The 23,063-nt window shown below is 39.9% G+C and overlaps 1 protein-coding gene across 1 annotated transcript in view; it reads left to right on the forward strand.

Annotated features, from left to right (window-relative positions):
- Positions 1–23,063, forward strand: part of LOC122797630 (neural-cadherin-like) — a 796,015-nt gene that overhangs the window by 613,777 nt on the left and 159,175 nt on the right. The window contains exon 24 of the mRNA XM_044066174.1: positions 7,397–7,524. Within this exon, the coding sequence (XP_043922109.1) occupies positions 7,397–7,524 (128 nt within the window). The remainder of the gene's footprint in view (positions 1–7,396; positions 7,525–23,063) is intronic.

The raw sequence follows: 23,063 nt of genomic DNA on the forward strand, positions 1-23,063 counted from the left end.
CATAGCTTTGGGGTGCTCTACCCCTAGCTTTGGCTGCATGAAGAAAGAAAATCAAGGAAAGGAACAGAACACGAGAGGACGAGCGCACCTTTATAAGGACGTAATGAATGCAACTACAAAAGGCCTGCTTTTTGTGGAATACCAAATAAAGCTTATGTGACTACGATGTCTGTAGCTTACAGATCTTCTTGAATGTGTAGAAAGGAAGTTTAGACTACCAAAGGCTGATTTGTGAGCATATCCACCCTCAAAGTCACAACCTAGAAGGGATTCTTTCCATGACAAAAGAAATGGAGGACCCCCTTCGAATGCTGAATAATCAGTCTATGCTGGAGGACCCCCTTTGAATGCTGAATCATTATCTTTCTCTCGTCGACTCATGATGTCATTAAATGGCAGAAACATGTTCCTTCCGAGAGGAATATATTGACTGAAGTAACACATGCAGACCAGAAAGTCCACATCTAAGGAGAAAGGGCATATTTTTCCATTTGAACAACAAACTTCCTGCCATTTGCTGCATATTTGACCTGAAAGAAGGCTTCCTGGCAGCCTTTGTCATCTCCATGATTTCCACCAGACGCCTTGGAGGAATAACAGGGGCTAATGCAGGACCTGAGCTCTGCAATAAAACAGGCCCTGCAAAAAACTTGGAAAGCCCAACAACTGAAATACTCCTGAGACAGGTTATAAAGTGAAGGGCCAGATACCAGGTCCTTTTAGACCATTAAGATTGAAGCAGAGCAACACTGGGCCTTTTTTGCTCTAAATTTTGTAAACGGACATGACAAATGTGGGGAAGAAATACATAAAGAAACATGCATGCCCAGGGTATCCAGAACGTGTACACTGTCCATTTCTCTCTGCCCTGTTGAAAAATCAAGAACTTGGGAAGGATTGAACTTTCCTTGGTTACAAACACATTGTCCCTGACCTTTGTGTGTCTCAAATGCACAGGATTATCTAAATGTCCATTAGGTGCAGACACTGCTCCAGGAGAGGGCTTGTAATGCAACTCAGGGTGCTTGTATTGACACTTGATGCCTTTGTTATGTGGACCACACAGAAAAATGGACCCACTTCCTTGTGTAAATGCTAAACCACCACTTGATTTTCTGACTTCATCAAATGGGGCTGTAACTTCACCAGTCCCCCAGATCCTGTACAATTAAAAGCTCAGTCCTCATCTCTAGAAGGCTGATGTGTGATTGTTTCCTAAAGCTATTCCAAATCCCTTGAATTGGTGCTGTCCTAAAATGAGCTCTCCCTTAAATAGTGGTGCCACGTGCATCATCAGATACTAAATCAGAACTGGTAGGATGAAGGGGAAGCCCATCCTCAAGATGGTGGAAATCATTTGTCAGTCCAGGAAGTGGGGGTGGGGTAAATATTCATCAACAGGAACAGTTCTGAAAGGGGAAAATGGCTCTACAGCAATTGGCAGCACAATGACCACCTGAGTGCCCTCATATGGAGGCAAGCCAGATGGACAGTGAACATTGTAGTTACCATTAATTGCAGCGGATGCAGAAGAATATGGGCCATGATGTATGTCTGCATTACTAACCAGGAGACTACAGCACTCTGGGGACTCTATAATACAGGGCAGGAATGACAGTAAAGTGTATCCAGAACTGCACTAATGAACAGAATCCTCTACATAGAGTCAATTGTGATTCATCCTTGATGACATTAGTCCTGTATGGTTGCGTAAATGGCAAAGTATATCTCTGGGCCACACACAAAGAGTCTTGAGTAGTATCCATCAGCTGTCCAGGTATAAGAATATCAGGAAACTTTCTGCTTAAGCAAACCTATTACGACTGTCTGGACTTTGGTGGAGAGTCCAGTAACAGAAGTTGGGCTAAAGGGAAGCACACTATACTGATAGTCAAATACTGCTAAAGTAAAATAATGAAACACCCTGAAGAGTTGCCACATGTTGAGGTGCCAACAAGCATCCATCTTGTACAGTCTTACCATTCATAAACTACAAAGAAACAGAGCCGTAAGAGATCCGAGGGGGCCCTAGGAGGAAGTTCATATACAGGATATGTCAACCGAAGTGGAGGTCCAGAAGTAACAAGTCTACACCAACTTCTGTGGGATGAAGAGGAGACAAAAATAAGACCTTCATCCTTGAACTCCTATATGGCATCATCTGTAAATGTCCTTTCAGAAGAAGGGATAGGTACTCCACCAATGGTTTCTTCTTCAGATGTCCTGATGTGTAACAGTAGGCATTGTCCAAAGTAAATCTAACAACATAGAACATGTTTTTTCCAATAAATGTAGGATCCATTTATCCCAACTGATGGCTCTGAGAAATGCAGATATCCAGACTCCCAAGAGCAGTTAATGGCATTGTGACTACTGCAGGCCCACCTGATGTGCCAGCATCCTGCGTGACTTTGCAGGTGGTTGTAGGGAAAAGTAATATTATCTTATTTGTAACAATATTCCTACATCATTGCACAGGCCTCTTCCCTTTAGGATTCTGGGCTAATCTATCTGTAGAAGTCAGGGCAGGGGGAAGGAATATCACTGCCCTCTACAGCTGGCAAGACATTAGTTTTCTTTTGAAGACTGTTTAAAGTCTCTTGCAAGGGGCTCTCAAGAAAAAAGCACCCAGAAGGGCCTCTCAGAGCTCTTTATAAAATGCTAATAGCGATAACCAAATCATGCTACTCAACGATAAATGATACTGACTTTTCTATGCTGCTGTTTATGTGCTGGTAAAAGTTGGAGGTGAATACAGCAGCTTTATCATTTGGGTCCATTTGCAGTGGATTGTTAGGATTTTCCTTACGTCTTCTACCAGCTGAAGTAGATCTGCCCTGAAGAAGTTCACAAAGACAGGCTCACTTAATGGTGGGGTACCTCTAACCCTCACAGAGAAGGTGTTGGTATATTTAGTTGGGGGGGTGCAGCCCCTCACATGCGTGTGTTTGTTTTATGTTTAGCTCATTCCGTTGTATTGCGGGCCAAGTGTTTGTTTGCCCTGTAAGTATTCATCGAGTCACAGAAATGCATTTCGATGAATACTTGTCGATCTTTAGGTGTGCGATATTATGACATTTCGACGTTGTAATATAGACCCCAAATGTGGGCTCAAAATCAGGAAAAAAAACGATTAGTCACTGAGGGTAAGATGTATCCATGTCTGTACCTACTTAAGACTCCGTCTCAAAGATAAGCTTGATATAGCACGAGTTCATGTCCTTATTATATCTACAGATGATTTTCTAATAAATTTTCTTATCTTACCTTACTGACTCACAACTCATTTAAATGATGAGTTTGTAAAAGTTGTTTTTCTATATTAAAATCCATTCTACCATGGGTGTAGCTGAGGGGGAGGCTGTGCCTTACCACAGTCTCCTGATTTGTGTAAAAAAACGCCATGATGCATATCTTGGGGGAAATGGGGGGAAACGACTTTTAATAACTCATTGTTTCCATGAACTTCATCCGCAGTCATTTTGAATGCAATACTGGATCACATGACCTTTTTCCATGGCCTAAAGGTGTCATTTCTAATAGGAGGATGAATTTCTGTTCTGTCGGTGCAAAAAGAAGTGGACATCAGGTCAGACACTGCTTTGCTTTCAAAATTAAACTACTGTCGTATGAGCAGGAATTTGCCATATAACTCTCCTGGAGGTCCAAGCAGTGACCAATGGGGTGAATAACTACAACCACAAACTCTGAAAATAGAGGTTAAGATAGAAGTTGGCCTTAGAAAGTCCAGCTTTGCAAATGCAGAACTTGTGAGATGAAACATTGGAAGGAAAGTTTCTACAAACCCACAGTAAAAAAGCCACCGTTTTGTTTCTGTGAAGCCTTTGCTCAACAACCACTCTGAGCTATATTCAGCTCTAAGGCTGTTGCAACACTATGGAATGGCAAGCAGGAATTTTTGTGTGTTTTCATTATGTAGATTCTACTAAAAAGAATGAGGACTGTATAATTAATCATCTGCTAACCAATTGTATAATTAACCATCTGCTAACCAATTGTATAATTAATCATCTGCTAACCAATTCTATAATTAACCATCTGCTAACCAATTGTATAATTAATCATCTGCTAACCAGTTGTATAATTAACCATCTGCTAACCAATTGTATAATTAATCATCTGCTAACCAATTGTATAATTAACCATCTGCTAACCAACTGTATAATTAATCATCTGCTAACCAATTGTATAATTAATCATCTGCTAACCAATTGTATAATTAATCATCTGCTAACCAACTGTATAACTAATCATCTGCTAACCAGTTGTATAATTAATCATCTGCTAACCAATTGTATAATTAACCATCTGCTAACCAATTGTATAATTAATCATCTGCTAACCAATTGTATAATTAACCATCTGCTAACCAATTGTATAATTAATCATCTGCTAACCAATTCTATAATTAATCATCTGCTAACCAATTGTATAATTAACCATCTACTAACCAATTGTATAATTAATCATCTGCTAACCAATTGTATAATTAATCATCTGCTAACCAACTGTATAACTAATCATCTGCTAACCAGTTGTATAATTAATCATCTGCTAACCAATTGTATAATTAACCATCTGCTAACCAATTGTATAAGTAATCATCTGCTAACCAATTGTATAATTAACCATCTGCTAACCAATTGTATAATTAATCATCTGCTAACCAATTGTATAATTAACCATCTGCTAACCAATTGTATAATTAATCATCTGCTAACCATACAACTCCAGGAGGCAGAACTTTCAACTGGCAGATTTTCACAGTATGTCCAGATGTTTGCCTCATAGTTTTGGTCTGTTCCTCATAAAATATATGGTTTTCTGGTAGATCATTCAGATATGATCTCACTAAATAATGGCAGATATTTGAGTTTCGAGCTTCAGCTCCTTCAGAAAATGCACTCTAACACAAAACCTGTAATTCTAGCAACTTTCTAAATTTATGAACGTGATATTTAAAATCTGTTCCTGATTTTGGACTTTTGTCCCCTCTTTATTTTTGGCTTTGTTCAGATTACTTGCATTAAGAGGTTGAGAGGTGTACCATGAGCTTAAGAAATAAGAGATCATTAAAATAAGAGCTCAGGTAATATTCAAGCCTGCAAAGTAAGTCTGTAAAGGACAGTAGAACCCAACTACTTTCCACGCTATCTGTACTATTATTGAAAAAATATATTACTGTATGAATGATGCAACATGAAATGTGTCATATCATTAATTAGACTTCCCAATCCCAGAATTTTAAGCATTTACTAGCAAATATTTACAAAACACAGGATGATTTATAAAACAATTTGGTGTACGACTGTCTGGCAATTAGCACATAGGACTAAGGCTCTGAGTCGTTTATGAGCTGTTTCTTGTACCCAGGGTACAAAGTGCGATTCCTTCCACTTCCATTTGCCTGCTGTGTGACTCTGAGCAAGTCAGTTAGCTAGACATTGCTTTTCCATTGCCCTTGAAAACGGACACTTGTATCCAGTGAGATTACCCAGTTATCAAGAAAAAAAATGTATTACATATGTGCATCAGCTCATGTCAGATAAACACTCCTCTGCCTTTATGACTAGCTTTGCTTTTTCAATGGCCTTAACAATGCTGGTGAAGTTTTGCAAAAAAAAAAAATTATACAATACCGTGTTGTTCCACTTACAGAACATACATGGATTGTAATACCTTTTATAGGACAAGAATGTTTTTTCCCATGTTGATATTGCAGTGGATATTTAAGCCCTGTATTTAACATCAGTGGCGACCCCTAACCGGGAAAAGCTGAAAGAAGAACAACTTAATAACTCCTTATGAAAGGCACCCACTAGCCTGAAATCTTGAGTAATTGCAAAATCTGTGTTGATCCAATAAAAGATATTGTACCATGTCTGTGTTGCAATGTCTTTTGTGTTTGGTGAAGTTTAGTCGATTCAGCAGAAGTAAGGTAACTTGGAGTCTCATGCATGACTGGGAAGGTTAGAGGTCACCTGCAGGAGATCAGTGAAATTATAGAGCCCCATCTGCAATTTTTGGCTATCAATTGTTATACATAAGTGACACTGGAACTTACATATTTTATATACGTTAAAATAAGTTCCACCTTGCATGATACAAGTCCTTGAAACTGTTCTTATTCAAATATAACTGTCTTACTGTAGATTTAAGATGTTACACCATTCCTTGTTGTTAAGTAGAATGCAGAAGGAAGTGAACTGGGGTCTTAACCCCAGCGGGCAGTGAGTGCAAAAGTTCCCAAGTACTTAAAACCTTTCCTTATTTGCATAGAAAGCTTGACTTGTGTCTTACAGACACGTTACATAGCAGAGTCCACAGAAGAAGTGATTACCTTAATCACTTTTAAAGTAAATAATTTTGTGTGTATGTGTGTGTGTGTATGTGTGTGTGTGTGTGTGTGTATATATATGTGTGTGTGTGTGTGTGTGTGTGTGTGTGTGTGTGTGTGTGTGTGTGTGTATATATGTATATATATGTGTGTGTGTATATATATGTATATATATATATATATATATATATATATATATATATATATATATATATATATGTGTGTGTGTGTATGGGTTCTGGACGTTTGCTCGAATGAGCAAACATCTGAAACCCAAACGGCCGGGTATACTTACGCAAAAGTGCTTTTCACCGAAGAAGCACTTTTGCGTAAGTATGCCTGTTGCCGAGGCTGTACTAATGTGCGGGTAAGGGAAAATTCCCTTTTCCCCACTGTAGTGCAGTATTGGAGAGAGAATATTAAAGTAGGGGGGGTGTGGGGGCACAGCCCCCTCACATGGGGGTGCAGAGGGAATGAAGCCCCCCTGCTAAAATATTAATGTAGTGTTTTTGTGTTTTTTTCGATAAAAGCGCTTTCGTTAAAGTGTGTTTGGTTGTTATGGATTCGAACGTTTGCTTATTCGAGCAAACGTCCTAGATCCATATATATATATATATGTGTGTGTGTGTGTGTGTGTGTGTGTGTGTGTGTGTGTGTGTGTGTGTGTGTGTGTGTGTGCCTGTGTTAGTGTGTACATTTGTGTGTGCGTGTGTTAGTATTGTGTGCAAGTGTGTGTGCACGTTAGTGTGTGAGTTTGTTGAGATGTAGGTAGTTTATTTTCTTTTTCCATACCTAAAGGATTATAATAAAAGGTTTACATGACTATAAATAAATGTTAAAATTCAGTGTATTCTTGTATTTTAAATGATTATAAAAGTAAGTCTTTTAACTTTCCATGGTTACTGACTTGTTACTATGTCAAGAATATTGTAAGTAGATTAACATTGGATAAAACTTATTTGGAATCCTATTACTACTTTATTATTTTTAAGGTATATGCTGTAATGCTTACATTTTAACACTTGCACATTTATTTAGAACTTAAGAATGGAGTACCATCTCTGAAACTGAATCAGGGCTCAGGATCTCTGCTCCTCCAATTACCACCAACAGTTAATGCAGCAGATCGTCGCTGGCACAGGATAGATATAAAAAATAACGGCAAGGTGAGAACTAAGCATCGCATTCATTCATTCCCTGCATACACAGCATAATATGTTATACTTCTGCTGTACGATTACTTTATTCATTTGTTTCTGCTAAGCAAAAGAAGAAAGCTTCTGGATTCATGTTCACTGTCTCCATCAGGACTTATGTGTGAAAACCTTATCTAACATTACTATTGTAGACCAGTTTTTTTTCACAATTTACTCACTGTGAAAAGTGTAAACGTGATGACTAGGCCTGTTGGGGCAACACAAAGAGGCTGAGAGATTCCCAGGGCCCAATCAAGAGTTTTTTTTTCACATCCAACAAAATATAGCTTATGAAGAAATGTTTTCTTGTCTCTCTATCTATTCATCTGAAATATACACATCATTGCTTGTTTGCAGATGATTTCATAAAATAACACTGATTTGTAGTTGCACTGCCAGTTTGATCAACCATCAGTTTCATGCAGATACAACAGACATAGAAAATTGAGGAAGGCGGCTTCCCCGATGTCTTCATTTCACTTGATATTAAGCCAGATGCTGTCTATATTAGTGATAACCGAGAAAAGTTACACTCTCTTTTAAGAAATCGCTTATGTTTTATAACTTTATTTCTGTTGCTCATAATCCATGGAGAAGATGTGGTCATACTTCTGAACTGTCCAGAATTTTGTAGAATGTCCCTGACTTTGCATAATATTTATACCCTGTTCCTTGTAAATATATGATCTTCTGGTAAATTACTGAGGATTATACCATGTCAATAATGCCAGATGTTAAGTTTTATACTTCTAATTGTTCAAATATGCATGTTGATGCAAAACCTGTTGTTCTATTAACTTTTTAGTGAAATAGATTTATATTTAACAATTATGCTTATTTTTGGGCTTTGTACCTCTATAGTATTTAAAAATTATCTCTGATTTTGGGCCTTTGTTCTCACATTATTTTTGACTTTGTCCGGAAGTTTTGACCACAGAAGTTCAGCGGTACGGACGTGGCTCATCTAGCTGCACCTTCACAAATTTAAGCCCATTTGGTTGCAGGAAGACCAAATAGACAAACCATGTCTTGTTTATGTGGGGGGGGGGGGGGCATTTCCACACTCCATACAAAAGGCTAACCCTCCATGCCCTCCTAACTAATGTAACTAATTCTGAGGTCACCAAAACTCCAAATCAATTGCCATTGAATTGCTGTTTCTGTCTCTTATTCCTAACTAAGTAGGTTTCTCTCATTTTAATTACTCTACAAGTCTTTTGGATTTCTGTTACCATGATGGGAGTGGACATCATTCCTAAGTCAAAGTACGAATAAAGTTCACGAAATTAGTATTGTTTGAATCTTTGATGTCAGCCAAAAGTGCTCTTCACAGCACTTATAATGTGGCCAGTAATGATTCATTTTGCAATTCGTACGGAGTTACATGTATTGGTAACATATCTAAATACAACTGTATATTCTTTTTTTATAAGACCCATTGCTGTTACTACTATTGGAACTATCTGGGTATCTTTCTTCCACATTGCTCTCATTTCTGCCTGCAAATTCTGCTATTTTATGACTTTGTGTCTCTGTACGCAAGACACTGTAGTCACTGGGTGTAGTGATTTCAATGATCAATGCTACTTTTGTCTTCTTTTCATGGACAACTATATCTGTTTTTCTTGCATCTGTCTTTTGAACTGCTGGTAAAGGGTGATCCCATTTGATGTAGACTTCATCATTTTCTATGATGCTGTATGGCCCATGTTTCCAGTGTTTTTCAGCTACTTCAGTACCATAATGTTTACACATGCAACAGTCTTGCCACATTATTATGCCTTTCAGTATACAGTCATTCTGCCATTAATATGTCACACCCAGCAACAAGGTATGCGACAGTTTCCAATTCTGTTTAGGAAACCTACATTTATCTGTTTCTCCCACATGTTCAATGGACTTTGTAAACAAATGTGTGTAGCCCACTATCTTAGGCCGCCAATATTAACCTTTCATCTTTTGGTTTGAATTCGCCTTTCCTTAACCATTCCTGCATTTGATCCAGATCAACACGAGGCTGTTCTAGAAGTTTTCTATACTTGCAACTATACTTATACATTTTCCACATTTCTTGCCTTCTCATTTGATCCTTCACCTTATAGTCTTTCTTTTGTTTTTTGGCACATTCAGGTGCCGCCTGAGTTTTATCTACTGCTGATTTGATTTCCATTCCTCCTTGACGTCGATATGCTTTTGCTAGGATAAGCTGGGAAGTCCACTTAGATTTATTCCCCTCATAAGTTCATAGGTTCATAGGTAGGTACTAGGCTATCAGCTCAAGGGCCTAAGTAAGCCTAGCCAACAAGGTTCCCTGGCTTACAACACCCAATAAAGTTATTTTCCTGTGCCCCTGTCGAGCAGAGCCACAGAGGTGATCCCCGGGGTGTATTTCCTATTTCCCATCCACTTATCAAGATTTTTCTTGAAGAGTGCTAATGAAGAACTTTGCTTGACATAGATGGGTAGTTTGTTCCAGAATATGGGAAGTCTCTGGGACAGGAATCTATCCCTCCAGCATGTCCTCTTTATTGTGGTGACAAGGTTTAGGTCCCTAGAGCATGTAGCATGGAGGGATTTGGATTTCTTTAAGAGTATCATGTCTAACAGCTCTGGGTTTGACATAGCTTTATATGTTAGGCAGAGATCACATCAGAATAGGCGATATGCTACAAAGTAAAGCTGGTGTTTTTTGAGACGCTCAGTGTAGGGCATCTGTTTGAGGCCAGTAATCCTCTTTGTGAGGTACTTCTGTGGCCTTTCCAGGTGCTGCAGATGTCTTGTGAGGTACATTCTAAAAGGGGCATTGTACTCTATAATGGGTCTAATGAGTGTCGAGTAGAGGGGAACAATGACCTCTTTTTTCCTAGATGAGAACCCTTTTGTGATGAGGTGTGCCATGTAGAAGGATTTCCTGACTACTGTGGCTATGTGATTATCAAAGGAGAGACTACTGTCCACCTGGGTCCCCAGGTCTCATATCACACATTCGGCGTTAAATAGACTACCGCTTATGTGGTAGTTAATGGGTACAGAGTTTTTACCAAAGGGGATGACAATGCACTTTTTGGCATTGAGCTTGAGGCCATGGCTCTGACACCAGGCATCTGTCTCAGTGAGGCCCTTCTGTAGGATGTCCACATCATTTGGGGACTCAACTATGGCTCCTAGTTTGCAGTCATCTGTGAACTTCATTAGCCAAAGGCCTTCTGTGTTAGCCTTTACTTCAGAGAAGTAGATACCAAACAGGAGAGGACCTAGGACTGAACCCTGTGGTACTCTACTTGTCACTGGTTTGAAGTCAGATTTGGAGTCTGCAACTTTTACAGTGTGGGTTCTTCAGTGAGCCAGTTGGCAACCCATCTTGTGATGTAGGGATTTATACCTGGTTTAGTGAGTTTAGCTATAATTCCAGAATGGGGGATGGTGTCGAAAGCCTTGGTGATGTCAAGATAGGCTGTGTGAACCACCTTACCCTTGTCTACAGCTTTGGTGACTGCCTCAAAGAAGTCGATCAGGTTTAGGAGGCATGATCTGCCTTTCACAAACCCGAACTGGGTGGGGTCCAGAGTTTGGAGGTTACCAATGTCTTTGTTTATGAGTTCCATGATGATAAGTTCCATGGCCTTACAGATCAGGCTCGTCAGGCTAATAGTGCGATAGTTCCCGGGATCAGTGGTGGCTCCCCCTTTGTGGAATGGGATAACTGTTGCTGTGCGCCACTCAGTGGGCACAAAGCCTGATGTGAGACTATGTCTGAACATGGTGCTTAGGTGGGGAGCCAGTTTGTTCTGAAGTTTATGTAAAACGCAGCCTGGGATGTTGTCCAGTCCCATGGATGCTGTGTTTTTGGCTTTAGAGAGTGCAGCTTTTACCTGCGTAGTTGTGATTACAGGGACTCTGCATTCGTCCTGTATAGATATGGGCCCTTTAGGGGGTGAGGGGGGGTAAAGTTAGCACTGAACCTATCTGCCAGAACGTTGGCAATATCAGTTTGTTATGTAATTTTCGTGCCTTTGTGCTGTAACTCAGAGCAGATCTGGGTGTTGCCATTGAGATTCTTGACATAGCTATAGAATGCTTTGTGGTTGTCTTTAGAATCAGTGGTGATTTTGTTTTCATAGCTAGCTTTGGAGGATTTTATAAGGGATCTCAGCTTCTTACTGAGGCTGACCAGGGAGTTCCTCCACTAATGAGATTTTACTCTCTTTTGCAACAGTTTCTTTCTTCTGTTGTAGAGTTTGTTTATGGCAGGGGACCACCAGATTGGCTTCCTTTTTTGGGAGGATAGCATCTTGGTTCTGTTTGGGATAGCACGATCCATGCACTCATGTAAGTGCTTATAGAGTGCATCTGTGTAGGATTCAGCGGTCATAACTGTATTGTCCATCTGCATGGGTGTCATGAAGTTTGCCACTTCTGTCTTAAGAAGCATGAAGTTGGCTTTGGAGAAATTTTTTATCGTAATTTCCTTAATGAGGGGTGGGGGCAGGATGTGGATATCTAGGGTGATTAGCTTATGGTCTGATCTGATCAACGAGGAGTTGACTTCTGGTGTGGAACACCGGTCACTCATGCTGGTAATGACTAAGTCTAGGATATTGTTGCCCCTGGTGTGGATGTGGATAAGTTGATCCAGGGCATTGGAATTTATGAATTCCAGAAAGCGTTGAGTGAAGGAGTTGGTACATGAGTAGTTTTCCCAGTTAATGGTGCCATAGTTGAAATTGCCCATTATTAGGGTGTTTGGTTGAACCCTAATATTTTCCAATATATCAAGAAAAGAGGAGTGGGAATCCTGGGGCATGGTGGGGGATCTGTAGCAAGCTACAATTTAGATTGCAGTTTTGCCCATTCTTAGTTGCACTTGGATAACCTCAGATGCATTATGCTGAGCAACTAGCCTGGAGTTGTGGATATCCTTAATGAATATGGACACACCTCTGCCTTTGGTGTTCCGGTCCAGGTTAGGTGGCCAAAAAGTGTGGTATGAGTTATAGCCTGGTGATGCAGGGGTGCTCTCTGGAGCCTTGAACCACGTCTCAGTCACTGCACAGATATCGATGTTCTCCATTTTAAGGAGTGCCTCAAGGGAGTGCATTTTGAGATTTAGACTTCTAACATTGAGTAGCATTACCCTCAGTTTTTGCTTGCCTGTTCCTGTTATGGTGGTGAATTTGTCATTTGAACCTTGCCTAAAAAAGGCACTATAGGGGCAACAAGAGCCTTAGCCAGTATCCGGAATCCCAGGGGTGACAGGTGCAGGGCATCTCTGGCAAGGCATCGTGGTCTGTCGACCATGTTGTCCCAGGTAGACAGATAGTGGATACCCTTAGAATGACACCAGAAGCTTAGCCAATTGTTGAAGTCAATCATTTTGTCCTTGTACTGCGGTATAATTCTGGGTGATGGCAGGATGCTGCTCAGGGCTAGGGTCATACCTGCCTGGGCTGCAAGATCGGAGAGCTCTTCCATGTCTCTTCATGTAGTCCAGGGAGGTACGCCTCAGGTCATTCACACCAACATGGGCAATGATAGGGTCATATTTGTACTTGTTGTGGAGTGATCTGAGTGCGTGGGTTATGTGGCAGATCCTGGCACCCAACAGGCAGCTGGCAGTAACCTTCTCCTTGTTTAGCCTGGTGAGTGGGACATCAGTGTGCCTGACTATAGAGTCACCTATGACTAGTGTGTTGGGTACGTTGTTTTGCCTTATGGGCTGTGGTTGAGTGGCACACTGAGTCTGTGGGCTATGTGTCATTTGGGTTATACTGGGGGGCTGGAAGTTGCCTACGTTTCTGCTTTGAAGGTCTCTGTTGCTTGAGCAGATTATTACTGGGAGCCTCCATGAATGTTTTTGTGTTTCTGTGTGTGGATTTTGGTGGTGTAGGTTTAGTGGGACTATGTGATGAGTGTGGTGTGGTGCAAGTGTTTACCTTCTACTCTTGACTGTCATGTTCAGTCTTGGTTGGAGAGAGCTTTACCTCCAGTTTGGCTAGATAAGTGCATCTCTCACAGGTTGTGGTGTTGGGTGGTAGGAGGAGAGGGTTGTCTGTGTACATGAGGCAATTGCTACACTGCCCCCAAGATGCCCAGATTCATCAAATAGACAGGAGAGAACACTGGGAGCTGACCCTTGGACATGCCTGAATAAAAAACTACTTTCCTCTAGACAAGTGAGGAAAGTGAGTATAAGAGCTGTTTTTCTCTAAGCAAGTGAGGAAAGTAAGTACAAAAACTGTTTTAACCAGCCCTGCCAAGTCTCAAACCCAGGACTCTGTACACTATAGTCAAAGCAATGTACCACTGCACCATTTGAGCTGTCATGTTTCAAAACTTTCACTACATTTGAGTCCTGTGAGGTGAGCAAATATGCGTGCAGTCCCACGACTGCAGATCTATACATGTAATCAATTTTAAGAAGGCCCATAGCTCTTTCTGAATGGGGAATATGTGATACTGGTATGCACTGATTTTTATAAATCATTTGGTAAGCATGAAGCATCCTTCTTGTTTTCCTATCTAATCTATGCCAACATGTTTTGGGGCCAGTCAGTCACTCCAAAACTGTAGTTAGGACAAGAAGAGCAAATTGGTTTATAGCTTGAATTTTGTTCCTAGATATCAATGCTGCCTTCAGGATTAATTTAAGTCTTCTTATATATTTCTTACTAAGTTTTATTCACATTTGTTCATGTTTTATTGTTGATCCTTCATCAATTCCCAAATATTTATATAATCCCACTTGCTCAAGTTCTTTTATATCACATTCTTGTCCCAAACTGATGCTTTCTTGGTGCTGCAGTTTTCCTGCTTTAAAGGTTGCTTTTGTACATTTATCAGGACCAAATGACATTCTTATATCATCTGAAAAAGTTTTGACAACTTGCAGTTGTGCTTTCAGTTTCTCATCTGATGAGCTATACAGTTTTAAATCATCGACAAAGAGAAGATGAGAAGTCTTTACACTTTAACAAAAAATAATAACAGAACCCAGTAGTGGTTAAAAGAAACGAAATAACTAGAAAAAAAAACACTCTACAAGTATCAACAAGGAACCAAAAAAATAGTTTTAGCGCTCAAAAACATTATTGTATGCTTTTGTCAACCTGACGTCATCAGAACAACTTAACCATAAAAAACAGAGAATATATATATATATATATATATATATATATATATATATATATATATATATATATATATAGAGGAGCGCTACAGAATCCTGAAAGCCCAAAATCCTGAAAGTTCAAAATCCTAAAAACTCAAAATACTGAAAACTCAAAATCCTGAAAACACACAGGATACCAACACTTACTGTATTCCAGCACAAGTACATACAGAAAGAAATAAAACACAAACTATATTACTGTTTTACAAGTATAAGCAGGGGGGCAAGCCCCCCCCCTGCATCCCTCACATCCCTTGCTACTTAAATGTATCAACTCCAAGATTGCACTTCCTGTAGTGAAGTGCAGTCTCGGAGTTGATATATTTAAGTAGCAGGGGGTGTGGGGATGCAGGGGGGGCCTGTCCCCCTGCATATAGTTGAAGGGTAATATGTTTCTGTATGTACCTGTACTGGAATATAGTAAGTGTTGGTATCCTGTGTGTTTTCAGTATTTTGAGTTTTCAGGATTTTGAACTTTCAGGATTTTGGTCTTCAGAATTTTGGGCTTTCAGGATTCTGTAGCGCTCACACACACACACACACACATATATATCTTTATATATATATATATTTTTATATATATATATATATATATACATATATATATATATATATATATATATACATATATTATATATATATATATATATATATATATATATATATATATATATATAGATAGATATTTGGGTTTATTTGTAACCAACCAATAAGGTTAATTAAACAGTTAAGCATTTAAAAGAGCACTACATAAAAAGTAACTTAAAAAGAACACATAATTACTTCATCAACCGTTTGACCTTCCTATTATTACAAAATTATTTAAAAATGTACTCTTTCCTATAGTTCAAAAAACATTTATTATTAATAACATTATTTAACCAGGGATATTTATCTGCCCCAAGTTTTAATTGCCAGATAGTTTCTCTTTGTTCTAACATGTTCTTAAAATCACCCCACCCCCTGAAATCACCTAAAACCTGCTCTGTAATTGAAAATAACTTTTTATATTGATCACACTCGATTGAATCCCTATATGGTGCAGTTTTCTTTCCTTCTTCTTTGTACCATAAAAATGTTCCTTAATACGTTCCTGTAAACTTCTAGCTGTCATCCCTACATAACTTGTACTACATCCAGAACATTTACTTATATAAACCACCCCCACAGTCCTACAACAAAATTTGCCAGGAACAGATAAAGTATAGGGTAGTTTATCTAGATCAATGTAAGGACCTTCTAAAATATAACGACAGACCCTGCAGTCACCACACTTATTCACCTCTTGGTAGAAAAAACAAAGGGTGTAATTTGGTGTTATCTTTCTGCAATATAGTTTTCTAATTAATATTATTTTTATAAACAAAGCAGGGATCCTTCCTAACTACTTTAAATGGGGCTATATCACGATGTCGAACACACAGGTGTCCGAACGCCATAATATCGAACCGGGAAGTGAAAATAGCGAAGTAGTCCATTTTCGCAGCTTTGCTATTTCCTCCACTGTGGTGCGATCTCGGAGTTGGTATAGTTAAGTGGGGGGGTGGAGGGCACAGCCCCCCACATTGTGGGGGTGGGAGGCAAAGCCCCCCACATTAGTTTTAAGTTTAAAGTGTACGTGTTTTTTTGTTTTTGTACCAGAAAAGCGATTTTTTTCCCTGGGAAAAAAATCACTGTTCTGTGTGTTCGTACTTCTTGCATTTTGGACTTCCTGGTTCGATATTACATCGTTCGAACACTTGTGCATTCAACGACGTGATATAGACTCACTTTAAATAAGTCTTTGTTTCCTTCTAAAATAACCCAATTGCTTTTTTATTATACAGCGAATTGCATTACTGTCAACTGTAATATCTAAAGTACAAAGTATATTTTCTTCATTCATATTACCTTTTATTTCATCTTCTTTCTCACTAATAAAAGATTCTTTAAGGATCGGCGGGAACACACTGAACGTCTTTTACTTATAATTTAATTTTTAATTTTTATCTAACATCACTTTACATTAACTTCTGGCTAAAAACATATTGGTAATAAATTCAACTTCTTCCATAAATTTCAAATCATCTGACGTTATCTGACTAGCCCTAATAAATTGGCCTCTAGGTAAATTATTATTAATAAACTGAGGATGATTGCTTTTATAATGTAAGTAACTGTTAGTAAAAGTGCTTTTTCTATATATACAGCTATCAAACTGTCCAGAATCCCTATTCCAACTTATAGTAACGCACAAAAATTTCACTTCACTACCCTAACAGTGACACTTCTTGTCTTAACCGCTTTATTGTTTTCTCTTTTCAGTACTTCCATGACGGCATTCAGTTTCTCGCCTTCCTTTCCCTCACTACCCTGTGTTCTTGTAGTAGAATTTTATCTGTTATTAATTTAGCTGCACAGTACTATGTCATGTTTACTTCTGTTATATCGCATAGATGTTAGATCTCTATTGTCAGTCCTAATTACCATATTAATTTGTTTTATCATACTTCTGACTTTTTGGGTTTTATTGACCTTCTTCAGTCTATTTGTTTCATTGATCTTAATATATCTATCTATCTATATATCTATCTATCTATCTATCTATCTAGCTCTGTCTATCTATCTCTATTAAATCAAGCAACTCTTCTCTTAGCTCATTGCCTTCTAAACTGAAGGCACATTTTTGTTTTCCATTTCCTGTGGGCATTCTATAGAAATTTCTATAGCATCTTCCTGTGGCACATTCTCTTCAATTTCATCCTGTGCCATCCATTGCTCTGTCATATGGGAACTCACTGGCCTATCACTCCTCATCGACTGCGTCAGTGTTGCCACAGTTCTCTGTTCCTTCCCTTGCTGTCCAGCTTCAAGTGAATGTTTATAATGGTTTCCTGTGGAAGGCTCCAAATTATCTTCATATGGCAACTGGCCAGTTGCTTCCCATTCCACCGGTTTCTCCTTAATTTGGATGTCTATTGCTCTGTACTGCTGTGGTTCTTTCTTTGTTAGATTTTCTACACTGAATCCTTCACTTTGCAGGTACTCCATGACCTCAGTTTCTATTTCTTTAACTTTTCCATTTCTAATCTTCTTTTCTGCTTTTCCTCTTTGCCTTCTTATTTTTTGTATTGTAAAGTTTTCCATGTCCGTATTCCTTTGCCTGTATTTCTCTTCAAATATCTTTGGTGCTGCTCTTTTTGTAATGGTTAGTTTTGCTTTCTACTTTGCATAAATATTACACCACATTAAATCTCTTTTTCTTTTCCAGGTCCATATTTCTTCTTCAGATACTCCAGATCTTCCTGTTTCTCCTTACTTTGGGGACTCGTTCCATCATGTTGTGATGTAACCTGTGTTAGAGCTTCTACACCAAATCCTTCGCTTCTCAGGCACTCCATAAATTCAGCTTCTATTTTTTTAACTTCTACTTTACTAATCTTCTTTTCACACTCCCTCTTTCTGATATTACTTTCTTTATTGTGAAATTTTCCATATCTGGATGCCTTTACCTATAATTCTCTTTGAATATCTTTGGGGCTGCCTTTTTTGTATTGATTCATTTGGCTTTCAACTTTGCATAAATATTGCACCATATCAAATCTCTCTTTCTTTCTCATGTCCATATTCCTTTTTTATACTTTTCAAAATCTCTAGGTTTTGTTGTTTATATTTTCACATTTCCTTAGATGCTTCCTTTACCAAACAGATCAAAGTTTCATGGTCTATATAAATTTTTTCACAAATCTGTTGTATTCATGAACACAAATTTTTATTTGAGGCTTCTGACAGTTTTTCTTGTGGAATTATTTTTCTTTCCTCTATTTTCTCTCTTAATCTTTTTGTATATCTTGTATTTGAAAATTCTGGGATTTTTGTATAATTTCTTTCTTATCCTCAACAGTCCACTCTGTCGTCTTTATGGCTCTTCTTGGGCATATCAGTTTTTGTGATTTTTGTGGACTGCTACTTCCTTTGTCAAAAGGGGGGACATCCTCCAACTGGGCCTGGCCTAGCCCCATTGTAGGAATGTTTCCATGTCTTGAGGATTCTACACTGTCATTTTTTTCCAGTCCTGGCACAGTGTGCCTACCAGGATTGGGCACTTTTTTATCCTGGGTCTTGTGCACCCAGCTATCTTTTTTAATTTCTGACCTACTTCTGTCCATGATAAATGCTATATAAATACAGTCTATATATCAGTGTCGTCTTAGTGAGATTTTGTGAAAAACAGGGTCCACCTCGTGAAAGGTACTCACCAAGACTTGAGGATGAATAACATTTCAGCAATACTACCCTCCTTTGCTTGCTGATGTCATCCCTTCATTCGGACTCCTTGTAGTAGGTTTCCTGTATATGTCTGCTACAGAGCATCCAGATACCACACAGTTTGGGGGTGTGATCTTTAAACCAGAACCACTTTACCTAGATGTGGTGGTTAGAATTATTTGTTTACTACCTTTATATATCTGAGTTAAGCACTTTGACATAGAGTTGACAGTTTCTTTGTTGTTGTAAACATTTTTATATTCAGATATATCATTGCATACCTAATGCACATAATGCTGGCTGCAGATGTGCAAATGCAGCAGAAATATCTGCTTTATATCAGTCTGATTAGGAGTACGGTAAATGGGAATGAAGAGGAAACTTGTCGCGTGCCATGGTGTACGACACGTTTACCAAATGAGTCAGTCCTCATAACCTAGCAGAATTGCTGCTTTCCAGTTTATTGTAATTATCTCATGTGTGGCAACCAATAAAAGCCAGAGACCTGATGTCTGAACTTCTGGAATAAATTGTGAGAAAGAACGGTTTAATAACACTAGAAACATAATGATTTTGATGTTATCTTCACATTGACTCAAACAGAACTGCACTGTCTTATGGCAAAGTGTTACAAGTCATGAGATCTATAAAAATATATTCCCAGCCCATTATGACAATGTTACTGGATAACTCTTGGCTTACTGTTAGTTTTTTAACATATTCTTTCTCCATATGTTCTTCGTGTTTCACTGTTGCAGTCATCACATTTGGGTTATCCCTGTCAGGGTAGCCCTCGGCCAACCCAGATACCAGAGGCTTTGTATTTCTGCGTCGGATGCTGTCACTTCAGGACTGACGTCAGGTTGTCAGTAGTATAAAGTAAGGCAGCTGATGCCATTACATCAGTCTTTCTTGCCACGGAGCCCAAAGCAGAAGCAGTTTGCATGAGTGCCGGTTGGCTGCTACCTGAGTTTCGTCTTCCAAATTGAAGCTGAAGTCTTCTGAAGCTAAGTACCCCACTGGGAATCCTTTTTTCTTGCACTAACCAATGTCAGAAAAAGTTAACAATTGCCTCGCCTGTGGAAAGCAAATACCACACCAAGACTTACATTCTTACCGCATCATTTGTTAGGCCCACACCATGACATCCCCCACTGTCGCTTTTGTGCATTGTTCAATGCCAGAACTATATGTCGTCGGGCCCTTATTGTCGCTAGATATTTTTTTCTTACAGTCCTCGAATTCCGATATGGCTTCTTTAAGCCATCTGACAGCAGATCTTCTGAAAAAACGTAAGGATAAAGACAGAGACAGACCGCACAAGTCCAAGCCTACCGACAACGCTTCTGTTAAGCTAGTCGTCAGTTCTCCGGTCCTCAGTGAGGTGCTTTTGCAGCCCCTGATACCCACTTCTGTGGATTCGCAGGCCGCTACCGAGACCCTTTCAGAGTCCAGTATGCCGCAAAACTCTTTTTCGACTAAGGATCATGTGGTTGTCTCTCCCTTGGATGGGTCCGGAGCCGCTGAGCAGGCACCAGCTTCCGAGGAAGTCCTTTGCACTACCGATTCTTGAGACAAACAGACGACTTCTTTTTGCATCTACCATTCTTTTGAAAACTGCAGAGTTTCTAAGGCCCAGAGTAAGAACCACACCCAAGAAACCGATGACCAATCTCAGGAACCTGCTTCTTTGCCTTAGTCTCAAATGCTTAAAATGGCAGAAGACTTTATCATGCTAATCAGGAAAAGCCAAACTACCCCTTTGAAAAGAAAAAGAGATCTGTCCCCAGTAGTTTTGTCTGAACAGGTGTTTAATGACTCTGATGCATCTGAATATGAAGACATGCAACCCCTTTCTGCTTATGAAGATTCTGATGCAGAGGACTCCATTCCTTCCGCCTCTCCCCCTCCCCCAGGACTTTTCCTTTGGGGAAACCCTTCATACCTTAAGGGAGTATTTCCAATGGGAATGTCAGGACTACCCTCAGTCTAAAAAAAGACCCAGGGAATTCTTACATCTTCCACAGCACAGACCCCTGGCCATTCCCCCAGTCCTGGATGTTGTGGACGATGTTTTCCTGGAATCCAGTTTGACTCCTGACACCCTCCCTCCTGCGCTCAGAAAACCTGACAGGTATTACAGAGTCCCTGACTCACACAAATTTCTTTTTAAAAATCCTACTGCTGACCCTGAGGTAATTTCTCAAGGGCCTAAAGGGATCAAAGCAACTTCTGCTTAGAATCTCACCCCCTCAGATAGGGATTCCTGAGCACTAGACAGATGGGGTAAAAAAGTATACACCTCTGCTACTGTTGCTATCAGAGCACTAAATTACCAGTTCCATATGCTAAAATTTTAGCAACATACCCTGGAACTCCTCAAACAAAAAGCTTGTGCAGAATCTAAAGAGTTACAAGAGTTGATGCATTCTGCAAGTCAAGTAACTAAATACACCTTGCACTGTGGTCTTCATGCCCTAGAAGCTTCTTGCAGGACAGTATTCACTGGTTCTGTCCTTAGAAGGCATGCATGGCTTAAGGATCAGCCCTTGCCAAACCATGTTAAATCTAAATTGTTGGATGCACCCTTGCACAAAGACAACTTATTTGGCACTAAGGCAGAGGAGGTCTTAAAAAAGATGGAAGAAAAAGCTAAATCTATGCAGACAGTTAAGGATTTCTTACAGGTCCAGCCACCCAGGTTCAGCAGGCATTGCCCCTTCAAACACTGGTCCTTTCCTGCTCCCACCAGGTCAGTTCAACCCAGACCCCATGGAAGCAGACCCCCCAGATAGCAGCCACAGGGAATGCAGAGATCAAAATAGTGGAATTCCTCCACTTCAAAAACAGGGAGTTCTAAGCCACCCCCTCATGGTAAGAACTCACAATGACTCTCCTCCCCCACCCCCTCCTTCTGCCCACCTTCACTTACCCCTAGGAGGAAAACTCTCCTTTCACGCATGCACCTAGGCCACCATTACCAACAGCCACTGGGTCCTCAACATACTGTCCCAGGGATACAGATTTTCTTCCCACACTCTACCAACTCCAAAAGGGTTCCCAGATCTACCTCCAAACCAGTGGGCAGAGGTGCAAGTCCTTTCCCTGCTCTCTATGATGGCAATAGAGCACATTCCTGCAGAACAGAAAGGCCAAGTTTTCTACTCCAGACTTTTTCTGGTATCCAGAATAGAGGGCACCTGGCACCCTATCCTCGATCTATCCATTCTAAACACCTTCCTGGTGATACCAAAATTCAAAATGCTCACCTTCCTGCAACTGCTACCCATGCTCTCCAAGGATACTTGGCTAGCCACCCTAGACCAAAAAGAGGTCTACCTCCACATTCCTATCAGGGAATCATGCAGGAAATATCTACATTTCAGGGCAGGGTCTCTGCACTTCCCTTTGCCTTATTTACTGCTCCCAGAGTTTTCACAAAATGTCTGGCTCCGGACATTGCCTTTTGCAGACAAAGGAATATCCAAATTTATCCATACTTAGACAACTGCCTAATTCAGGCAGACAGTCAGGAAAAGCTGCTCAAGCACCTGGCCTTTGTAAAGTTCCTACTGACCTCCCTAGGGTACACAGTCAACGAAAAGAAATCCAAACAAGTACCCACCTGAAGGATTATATTCCTGGGAGCAAGTCTGGACACAGCATCCCAGATGGCATTCCTTACTCCAGAGAAGCAAACTTACCTGACAGCCTACTTCTCTCAACTAGCCACCAGACCCCAGTTATCTGCAAGGAAAATCCTGTAAGCTCTGGGGTTCATGGCATCTTGCATTCTACTCATTCCATATGCTAGACTGCATATGAGGAAACTTCAGTGGTACCTAAAAAGTCTTTGGTGTCAACACTGTCAAGACCTAGAAACTCTTATACCCATGATACCTTGCCTCAGAAAAGACTTTCTTTGGTGGGCAGCAGCATGCTCCCACAACAAGGGATCACCTTTCTCATCACTCCCCGCCACCCAGACCCTCACCACAGATGCATCAGACTATGCCTGGGGTGGACACCTGGATGGCAGTTGCATACAGGCCAATGGAGCCAACAGCAAATCCATCTGCACATCAACCAAAAA

This window comes from Protopterus annectens, chromosome 3.part1, assembly GCF_019279795.1.
Source record: "Protopterus annectens isolate FY-2018-M chromosome 3.part1, PAN1.0, whole genome shotgun sequence".
In the NCBI taxonomy this organism is placed as follows: Eukaryota; Metazoa; Chordata; order Ceratodontiformes; family Protopteridae; genus Protopterus; species Protopterus annectens.